General features: G+C 36.0%; 1 protein-coding gene across 1 annotated transcript in view; it reads right to left on the bottom strand.

The window, feature by feature from the left end:
- LOC106460453 (DNA polymerase delta subunit 3-like) overlaps window positions 1–7,336 on the bottom strand; it is a 47,254-nt gene extending 39,918 nt beyond the window's left edge. Inside the window, exon 1 of the mRNA XM_013920148.2 lies at window positions 7,259–7,336. Coding sequence (XP_013775602.1) covers window positions 7,259–7,321 — 63 coding nt within the window. The 5' untranslated portion in view covers window positions 7,322–7,336. The remainder of the gene's footprint in view (window positions 1–7,258) is intronic.
- Between the last annotated feature and the right edge of the window lie 4,650 nt (window positions 7,337–11,986).

Here is an 11,986-nt window from a genome sequence, read left to right as displayed (position 1 = left end):
AAACATTTATGTTTTTGTGTTATAATCTGTGTTCATTCTAGAATGAAAGAGGTATAATTTATCTTTATTTCCTAATTTTTTATGGTGATTACGAGATCGGTAAAATCTACCAAACCAGTACAGAGATTCGTTACTGAAAATAACAGATAAAATATAAAGTGTTTTCTCTAGAAACGTTTGATACCTATCTGCACATTATAAAGATTTCACATGTGAAATTAGAAAATGTTCTGATGCATAAAAGTATTTTTAATCTTAAAATAAAAATTACTTTGCATATTAGATAGGCAACATGAGAAAAGAAAAGGCATGAGAAAAACAGTGCTTTACAAACGTTAAGACTTAGTAAAAAATTTGATATTTTGCGTATGAAAGCATTGTAATGTTTACTGATAATATGCCAAATTTTATTAACATTCACTTACTAATTTAAACGTTATAGCATGAAAACTATAACAAGCACAAAATGGTTACAAGATAAGTCCCAGGGACCGAGCCCATGCTGAAACAGTTAAACCCAACCATAGAAGCAGGAAAGAATCTTCTGCAACTGGGATTAGCGAGAAGAGGCATCTACTGCACACAACTGTAGGAACAGGTCATTGTCATCATGAACCCAGAACTACAAGGAGGATCCCAAGTAGACTGGCCCCAAATAATATTTGACCATTGGGGAAGCACCAGTAGGGAACCAGCTTCACCCTCTTCTCCTGAGTAAATAAATGAGCATAGCATAATTACAGTAACACTCAGGAGGAAGTCTCCATGGTCCACCACCCCAGCAACTGGGAACTGAGAGTGGTAAAAACTCCCATGGTCCACTCAAAGAAATATGGGGGGTAAAAAGGCACTCTGGAGGAACATCACACAGGAGAAAGTGCAATAGGTGACTGTGTTTCCTTATTTTGAAAAGCAGACTGAAACCTGATAAAGGAATCAAAGTGTCAGCAGGGATGGGCAGAAATCCCCTTCTGCTTTACTCATGAAGTCCATAAGTGATGGTCCACTAAAGATATAATTATAATACATATATATGCACATACACCACTGGGAAAGTGCCCGGTAGTCTTACAGAAACACCCCATCTCAACTGTGAGCATTATATAGTTACTGCATATAGTAGCATACCAGACCAGGCAACACCTGCCATTAAGTGGGCTCCGTAAAGAAGCTTAGGGAAGCTGAAAAGAAAACATAAAAGAAAGGAAATGAGCAGACTTACATCAGTTAAAGGCAAATGGATGTGTGCAAAATCACCAAAGGAAGAAGACGATACCCACATAGGAAGAAACAGCCAGATCTTGAAGATAATGAGCAATGAAGGGAGTTATCCATATACCAGCCTGGACAATTTCTTCAAAGGGGAGGCAATGGCGAGCAGCTAAAGATATGGTAATGTGATGAAGTTGATGTGAAAAGACACTGTGGAGACAGCAACTTTCCATAGACAAGTCCAAATACACCATCCTGACAAGTTGACGAAACCAACCAGTGAGAGTTACTGTAGAATAATCACAGGAAACAGAAGGGTTCCAAGGAATAAAAAGTCAGGAACATGAACCTCGATTGTAGACAGTACAAGCCATATAACACCTCAATGATCAAACTGGACAAAGAAACCTATCTGGATCAGAAAAATAATACAGGTGGGAAATCAAAGGTAAGGAAATAGGTAAGAAAGACAAACCATCTTTCCAGACCACATAGGTCTTAGGCAGGAAGAACCAGTAAGGATAGAGGATCACACAAGAGGAATGGTAAAAAGTGCAAGAAACATTAATGGCATAAATATCAGAACAACAGTGTCCACAGGCAAAGATAAAGATGGCACAAGGAACATATAGCAAGTGGGGAGAATGAGAAAGAGCACAAAGGACCACATTAAGATCACAATCCAGTACAACAGAGAGATGTAAAGGAGGAGCAATATGGAAGAAATGGAAAATGTGGGATATGACATGGGAGGAGAAAACATTACAGAACCAAACAAATGGAAAGTGTTTCATAGGGCCATCTGATAACTGGATACAGTCAAAAAGGAAAAGCCCTAGTCAAACAATCAGGTGAAGAATTGAGAATGCAGTGGAACAAAAGTACAAGACGGTTGTAAGTCATGGTGAAGAGACCAAAATCAGAATGTAGATCATCGTCATTGGTAAACGGCGAGAGTTCAGACAATACGGAGAAACCAGTAGGACGAGACAAAGAGTGGTCTGGATGAGGGATAGAACTTTGGATAGGAGATGGATCAGAGGGTAAGCACAGATGTGATGACCCATCCAATCCTGACTGAATGCATCTACACCCAGAGCTGATGAGTGTGGAATGGGAAACAAAAAGGATGGAAGTTTGGTGTTTCAGTGTGTGGCAAAGGCATCAAAAAGTGGTGTTCCCAGTTGAGGAACACCCCCAAAAAAAAACATGTGGATGAAGGGACCACTCTGTAGGGTGAACCTCGTTGGAATGACATAAATCAATCGGCAACCGAATTTATGGCTCCAGGAACATGGCAAGCTAACACCACCATGTTTTGAACATAGGCCCAGAAAAGAAGATCCAAAGCCAAAAACACAGAGATCTGGATTTGATTGTACCTTGCTTGGTGATAAAATTGATGACATTGGAATTGTCGGAGTGGAACATAACCAGCTGCCCTCACAGGAGTGGAAGAAAATGAATCAAAGCCTGACAGACTGCCAAAAGCTCAAGGATGTTGATGTGGAGTGCAGCCTCTTTTACAGACCACAGACCGTAAATCTCTTGAGAGTTGAAGAAAGCTCCCAACCCACCAAAGATGCATCTGTGAACAGATGTAATTCTGGAAGAGGTGGAGGAATAGGAACCCCCACTGTGGTCTGATACCTGATCAAGAACTGTCTACTGAAGTGAATGCATATGAGCTCAACCCATGGGAATGAGAGCTTCCAAGGAAGCCCACGTCTCCAAAAAATAGAAGAGAAGAAGGCTGTGCCTGATTAAGGTGTGAAATGAAGAAAACCCTTAAATGAACCAGGTCCTGTGTGGGGGTAAGAACAAACTTCTTCATCTTGATCAGAAAACCTACACATGCTGCTTCTTGTAGAAACAAACATATGTGATTCACTGATTGGGAACAAAAATAGGTGAACATGGGACAGTCATCCATATAATGATGAGTGTGAAGACCCAGCGAGTGAAGGTGACGAGCAAAAGAGGGAATCACATAACAAAACACATAAGGAGCTGAAGAGAGAGACTGAACAGCAGTGCCCTGAACTGGAACCCTTGACCCTCGTGGACAAACTGAAGAAAACAACACGACTCTGGAGCAATGGGAGTGTGAAGATAGGCATCCATCACATTTAATTTGGTCATCTTCTGATAATACCTCAGGAAATCGACAAAAGGCCTCAGACATTAATTGGAAGAAGGAAAGGTAGTGTAAAAGTGAGGTCAGGGAAAGTTAAATCCTGGAAAATTGTGCCTAATTGAAGAGGACAGAAGCCCCACAGGGGAAAGAGAGGATCTAAATGTTGAGAATCCAAAAAGGGTTCCGAAGTGGGATGATAAGCCAAGGCATATTGACCCAACAAATGAGAGGGATGGGCATGCCTATACCCAACTGAAGTTGATCAGATAATCTCTGAGAAAGAACACTTATATCTGGAGAAGGACAAAAACGTAATAATTAGAAGGTGGGGTTTCACCCAACAAGGCAGGGGAGAAATCAAAGACTATAGCGGAAACATCTAAAACATGACATACCTGATTGACAAGTTGTAGGAAGGGAGTGGGAGGTGTAATGTCCTGAATGGGTGTAGACTGTAACAGACTAAAAAAGGAAGATGCCAGAAAAAAAGCTCAAATTTTCTTCCTCTTGATGGTAGGCCTCCTCAGAAAGGTGGACAGGTAGAAGAAATCATTAGCTGAACACAAGAACTCCCTGCAAACCAAGGCTTGAGCTTCCACAGCAGATAAAGTTGATCCCATGTCCTGGGAAGTCCTGTATGTGTGTTGCTATCTATGGCAGGAATATCACTGCCACATTAAATCTTGAATTCATACTAAAAGCATAGGATTCAGAAACAAGAATTTAGTTAAATGCAAAACTGTAGAAATAATTGAAAATAAATGTGAAACTAAAAAAATTGTGAGATTAAACTCATAAGAATTAAAACACATGTCTAAATTGTGTCACGCTAATCAAGAAAGTGAGGACTGAGCAGGACTAATAGAGGGAGCTACTTGTGCCATTAAAGGTGGCACAATACTACTGGTGGAGAGTAGTCACAATATGTACATGTTCCGAAATGCTGTAAAACTGCTGGGGTATAAAGACTGGTGTGCTGCTTACTAAACTTCTTTTGGCAATACTAAGAGGACAGTCAACAATCAAGATAGCCTTTGTGTGAGAGGAAAATTGCTAAACTATTACTACTGTTAATAACACAGTGTGTCCTGCAAGTTATTTTGGCCACACAACACACTACCATGTACTTTGATGTCAGTAAACCATACTGGTTGCTAGAGTATATATTTTCATATAGTGACAAGGTTTTGATAATGTTATAAGATTATGCACTGTGTCTCTCATATTTAAATCAGTCTGGCACCTACAGGGTGTGAAGACTAGCATACAGAAAAGATGTTTGCACATGGCAGGTTTTTCTCACTGCCTTTAATCTAGTGGTATCCAATATGTGGTATTTTAATCTTCTTTTTTTAAAAAAAGCTTTATGTGTAAAGAACAATTGGTGTTTGGTGATGAATTTAATTAAAGTAGTTTACAAGTATGTTTATTTTTTGTTATGCTTTATTGTGAAAAGAGATGAGGGAATTTCTTCTCCACAGAAGACCAATGTATATGTAAGAAGTAATTTTTATGTTATATTAGGCCTAGGTTATTATTAGGTCTTATAAAATCAAAGTTGTTATTTAATCTTCATTAAGCCTCAGTCAAGTAAATCTAACCATGATAGTTCAAAATTCAAGCCTTCAATTTCCTTTAATCAACTGCAAGACCAGAGAAGTGCCAGGAATCAATCTTAAAGGTACATCCAAAACCAGACATTTTGTACTGGTATTGACTATTTAGTAATAGTACTGGTAAACTTGACGAAAAAGGCTTTGAGCTAACATTAGAAGTTTTTAAGTTTTATTCTTACCCTTCAAATTACTGACTTATTTACATACTGTTTACTAACAGTAGGATCACCTTCTGAATAATTTTGTTTTTGTCTAGCACAACATTCAGTGTAAGAAATTGATCAAATAACTGTAGTAAAAATGAAAGTTGACATTTTCCTTTACTGAAAATGTATTTTTTCTGATAGATACTCACACAAATCGCTATTTTCCTCTGAAGTCTCACTTTCTGCCTAAAAAACTTGCAGCCTTATGAAATCTCTCACCTAGAATTCATATGAAACACGTGAATTTACACTACTGCATGATAACATATCATGCAGCAAAATCCTCCATCACACCTCCTTGCATAAATGCTCCTTCTGCATTCATGTGCAAAAATCCTCATTCCTTGATGAAGCAACTAATATAAAATTGCACCAATAAAGTGGGGAGGAAGGGTGGGAATGTGAGTATTTATCAGAAATATGTTTTCATTTAATGAAAATGTTAATTTTGAAATGTTCACCCATCTTTGTACACAGATATCTAGAATTCCACATTGAGATGTTGGAGGGACAGGTTCAAAATTTAACTAGACGAGCTTCCTCATCAAGCATCCGAAAGAAGCCCTTGGGGTGTGACATCCTATGGCAGGAGCTCCATAGGAATACCCTTGTGGGAGACCACATTTCATCTCATCTACAGTTTTCCTCTTTGCCCATGGTAAGGAAAAGAAGAGGCAAAAGGCCTGAATTGTGTCACAAGGTTGGGCAGAGTAGGTAAATGACAATCCAAGTACTCACACATAAGTCATTGGATGGCCAATATGTGTAGTGAGGTTTGGGCTGCTTCAGACTGTACCTAGTGTGCACACCTTCTCAACCATCAATCTCTATGGGTCAAGACCAGCTGTGGGAGATAGACACTTGTGATTCACATTCAAGTACATCTCCTATACCATCAGACTCTATAGGTCCCATTTCAGTCATGGGAGGAGAGTAATATAGTGAACACAAGTAGCACAAATATTTATGTAACCACTGCTTGACCACAAGATTCTATGGGCCCCTTGCTTGCTGTGGGAACAGGGTGTGTGAGCGATACATCACAGTTGGATATGAACGAATATCATCTACAGTGCCATTGGAAATTGAGGGTTCATACCATTACAAGAGTAGTAAATATGATAGAGAAATATGTAAGAGTTTGGTATAGTGATATGTGTCCAAAATTCAATTGGTGATTGTGATGTACCTATACAAAATGGGGGTGATCTGGACTACACTCCAGAAACATTTCTTTATTCACCAATATACAATTATTAAGCATCATACAATGACAATAATTTTATGTGGTACAACTTGTCAATATTTCATGTTTGTACATCGACAAATCACTACGAAAACAATATGACATACAAAAAATTTTTACAATAGCTGTTTCTTCAGCAATATTACTTCACAAATTAATAATAATCAAACTACAACGTAGGATGAGATATTTATGCATAAGCCTTTAGTAGTTGAGAGGCACTCTTCTCCCCAGACAAATAATCATATGCATCCCATTCAAAGTTATCATATACTTGAACATTTGATTTTGAATAAATTACAAACACCACCCATAATCTTATTATAGTTCTTATTTATAGTGGGGTAGAAAGATTGTAATGCTAGACCTTAAACAATTTATTGCATACAATTGCATTTATGTATTTTATCATATACAAGCCTGACTTGACCGGGACAACTTTGTATATGACTTAATCTTTTTCTGCTTAGAAAAAATTCAATTAAAATTCCAATGTTAATTATAGGTTCAAAAAATTCATTACTCTACATAAAAATCAAAACATCAAACTTTTCTCAAATTCATAATTTGCTGAATTTCTATACAGAATATACAAAACATAGAGTTCATAAGTATGTTAACAAATATAATTGTATTTGTAGTGGCACCAATACAGCCTTACTAAATTACTATTAATATATAGTACTAACTATCATACAGTTTTAGGTTGAAACTTGTAGTAGTTGTTCTTAAAAAAGATAAAGTATATAGAACTACTTAGTTTGCTTTTAATAAAAGGATTGCTAATATGAAAGTGTTTATTTTTTTCTTTAAAAAAATTGCAGAATAAAACAATACTTACTATACGACCCTCGTCGTAAACTAACTCTTCTATTTTAGACAAAATTTCACTTTCAGTAGCCATCTTCTTTTCCCGCGAACAATTCATTCAAAAGAAATGGCGGCGCTGCTGTTTGCGTATATGAATATCAAGTATGAAATACTAAACCACATAGCGTAACAACGAGAAAAAAATGTAAGATAATTTTAATAATTTGCATTTAACATTTTTGGAAACTATATTTCAATACTAAATTATATTAGTGGAACCCTCTGTTGAAAAATGTTATAATAACATATATTGCAATTATAAAGTTTGGAGACGGCTTGAATGGATAATGAAGAAAACTAGTGTTACGACAGCGGAGGTCACGTGCCCCTAGTAACACGTCATGATAATCTCGAAGGATCGTGAAGCCTCGAGTGTTTACTAGATAAGCGGTATTCTTGTATATAAGACCGCCAAGAAGTGACGGCAATAATGTAATTGAATTGCAGACAGAGATAGAGACGACAATTGAGTCAAGCGCGTGAATCGTTCGTTGTGAATTACAGCATTTGTTTGATTTATAGCGTGACTGTGGAAATTAAGTGCATCACAAAGTTGTATTGAGAAAGAATAAACTAGTTTTATTTAAGAAAAGACTTGTATCGGTAAAGTTTCTTCGGAAATAATTGTCTCCAACAGTTGCAGGAAAGTCAGCAGCAACTACAGGAAAGTCAACAACAGTGGCAAGAATTACAAATGGAAAACATAAAAAAAATTTAAAAGCGAATTAGATACATTAAAGGATGATATATTATATTTTTACACAAGGAGGATACATTAACCATCGACTTAATCAGCCCCAGACAATGGCAATCCCACTTCTGACACCAATTTGTTACGTCTCTGTTCGTTTTTTAATTTTCCGTAAAAATTATTTCCGACGCAACTTTAGCGATACAAGTCCTTTCTTATATAAAACTAGTTTATTCTTTCTCAATACAACTTTGCGATTCACTTAATTTCCACAGTCACGCTATAAATTAAACAAAGGCTATAATTCACAAGAAACGATTCACGTGCTTGACTCAGTTGTCGTCTCTATCTCTGTCTGCAATTCAATTACATTGTTGCCGTCACTTCTTGGCGGTCTTATATTCAAGAATACCGCATATCAAGAAGGGACATGAATTTTCTAGAAGCGCATGACGTGTTCCTAGCGTCACGTGATCTCCGCTGTCGTAACACTATTATATATGTACAACGTTTTGACAAGATTGTGTCATTATTAGTAAAAACACAAACGTCGAAGTTGAATAAAATTGACAGATTGTTTACTCTTGGAAACGTAAAATAAATTTGAAGCATATTTGGATGTTCAAGTACAGGAATTTCATATATAGTAAAAGTAAACATAGAAAGTTCGAGCACGCTAACCACCAGGTCATGCCAGGCTAATACTGAACAGAAACTGTGTGATTTGTAATTTCTTTACATACAAAAAAAAGTCAAATGAAAAAATATTGAACGTTCAACCTGAGAAATTTGAACATTCGTAAAAGTGGTTTGAATTAAGTAATCATCAAAAGAAAAAAGAGCTATCAGATCAGTACTTAACGCTAAAACCATCAAACTGAACAGTGTAAAAAAGCAAATATGTTTGGTATGTTTGTTTGTACTTAAGCACAAAGCTATCTGTATTCTGCCCACCACAGGTATCGAAACCCAGTTTCTAGCCTGTAAGCCCGCAGACATACCGCTGTGCCACTGGAGAGCAGTAAGTTTGGTGTTTGCAGGTAAGAACGTGTAGTTCAATGCATCATATTATAATGTCAATGTCATATTGATCCAGAAAATGTACCATTTTGTTTCGTTTAATAAAATAAAATTTCTGGGGACACATGCTCGCAGAACCCTCTACAAGACGACCACCTCGACGTTCATAAAACTTTAACGCGCGCTACAATTGTACTTTATCAAAATTCTCACTTAAACAGTTATCTTAACGTTTATAGCCCTGAGTATATATATTCCTTTCGCTCAGTTAGTATGAGCACTCGGCTGGTGTGTGTAATAAGTTTTTCGTTCAAATTCGAGGCAAGGAAAGATATGTTATAAAAATAAGTTATCACAGTAGTATAATTTGGTATCATCTGTAACTCCATCCGATGAACTGAAAATTTTGGAGGTTATCTTACTGAAAACGTCAGTGACATGTTTATAATTACTAATGAGGCTATGAATATGCTCAGGTTCATGCTTATTACAAGTTACAGTGATACAAGTTACTATGTTACATAAAATAATGTACCTTTGAATTGCACGTGGAGGTGTTGCATCTTTTATGTATATTTCTATTTAGCCTTAAAACCAGAAATAAACACGTTGGCCATGTTTACCTATAAATTAAAAACCCACAAACTTTTGGTGAAATACTGATTCAGCTTTTTATCAATGTTATTTTGGAGGTACTGCTCGTTTCTACCTAGAATATTTTGGGATTGAACACAGCTCAGTGGTTGTAGTGCCGGATCATGAGTGTGTTATAAGAGTGATGATCAAATACCAATATTTGGTTAGAGTAGCCCACGAATTGACGTGAGTGGTGTTCACTAGCTGGCTTCTCTCTAGTCGTTCACTTCAAAATCAGAGACAGCCAACGCAGATAGCCCACGAGAAGCTTTTTGCGAAATTAAACATACGAATACTTTTTCAGTCACGTTTGTGCTCTGATTGGTTAATAAATTTCGCCTATATATGTATTGTCCATATAATAATGTAAACTAGAGAACAGTTTCAAGAGTAATAATGCTGAAACATTAAGAAATACGTACTTGAGCTTCTCGGAATTTCTAAGATGCTTAAAATCATTTCATTTTTTACTTCATTTTCTCACTTTATGTTACTTTTTACATCTTACACAAACAGTTGTAAATGAAAGTTAAGACTCGTTTTAGAAATGTTTTTGGTAGTAACACGAAGAATTTTGAATATGTAGAAATTTTAAATGGTTTTTCATATTTAGTAGGCTCGGATTCGAAGCTGAAACCTTCCGACCCCCAGGTGAATGTCCTATCAACTGTTTTAAAAATATTATAGAAATTATTAGTGATACATTTCTTAACAACTTAAGCAACCAGAAGCAGATCCTTTTGAAAAAAAAAAAGATATATATGCGGAGCAGTTTCATTTCATAACCTCGATATTATATTACATGTCTAAAGCCTGGCATGTAACATAGTTTATGTATTATGCTCAATGTGTTATAATTATTTAAAAATTGTCGTAGTTAGGCTAAATGTTTTTTGTTGTATTTATTTCCATCCAAGTGGCAACCGCTGGAAAAAGATTCAGGAGGAAAAGACCATTTCATGAATAAATGAATAACTTATGAATTGGCTATTAATTTACAATAAAATTCCACAGTTCCTGTCTGTGCCATAGAGGAAGAATCACAGAAATGATAATATGTATGTCCACACCTAGACTTTTTGTGCTTCTAGATGTATTGGTCGTCTCATCCCTTCTCTTGGGATTTCTATATCTTCATCATATGCCACAAGACAGCATGGTATCCTTCACCTACGACTTACCCATACTTTCAAGAGCAAGCACTGAATACTAAAATTCTGCGATTTTTACAAAAAGCAAACAAACATATTTATGCTCCATTTGATCCACATTTCTTTCATCATTCAGTATTGATGAAGGGAACGTTTGTGTTGTTTTTTAATAATAATATACCCTTAACTATCTTCACCAAAACTTACTCAAAACAACACATATAGGGGGAAAACCTCCAGTATTGCTTATTCACAAAGACACAAACAAGTTTTATTGCAACTATTTTAAAAGATAAAACAATAATATCTTCAATAAGACCTACGTGTGTGCTTCACTGTTGCTATGGTAACAAAATCTTATATAAAAACTCTGAGAATATTGAAAATTTGCTATAAAAGATGTAAAGATACACTAATTATGCGATTTTGTTCTCAAAAAGGCAACATAATCAAGAGGAATCTTGGTCTGGAGAAGTGACAAAAGTCAAGTGTACACAAGTTGCTTACATAATATATCCATTCATCTGTCGCATACCTTAAGCAACTGGAGAATGAAACGGATATTCAAGCCAGTTATTAAAAAGATATACCGGTCAAGTTAGCTATGGATTTTTGTGTCATGGGATTGTTAAAATGGGCGCTGGAAAGCCATCATTCTTGTACACTAGGTTGTCTACGGAAAGCCTGCAGAGAGTAGTGTGTGTTTATAAAATGGAAGCCTTATAATGGAAACTAAGCTGCAGGGCAATTGTCAAGATGCGCAGATAAAGCATGACCAAAATCATTTTAACAGAACATACTCAAGTTGTTTACCATATAAACATTGTTGTTAAACAAATAAACACCACTTTACATAGTAAAAAGAAAGTCTTTAGAACTAAACAAACCAAGTAAGTAAGTTATTATTTATAAGTTAACTTTGTTACTTATATCACGAATCAGAAATTTAGTTAATATTTGACTAAATTTATGAGATGATGTGTCGATTATTTTGTTAATTACTGGTTTATGTTTTTCTATTAAAAGTGAATCCTTAATTTTACGATCTAAGAAATTGTTAGCACTACTGACAATTTTAAATGTTATCGATCAATCCATCTTTGATGTATCGTAATTCCAAATATAATGTTTAACTACTGCACTACTGAACGTGTTCATTAATACACTTATGGAAAGGTCTTCCTGATGCAGATGGTTTTAC

The sequence above is a fragment of the Limulus polyphemus genome, unplaced genomic scaffold (assembly GCF_000517525.1).
Source record: "Limulus polyphemus unplaced genomic scaffold, Limulus_polyphemus-2.1.2 Scaffold772, whole genome shotgun sequence".
Taxonomy (NCBI): domain Eukaryota; kingdom Metazoa; phylum Arthropoda; class Merostomata; order Xiphosura; family Limulidae; genus Limulus; species Limulus polyphemus.
The sequence above is the reverse complement of the archived record's forward strand: the minus strand, read 5'-3'. Positions and strand labels throughout refer to the sequence as shown.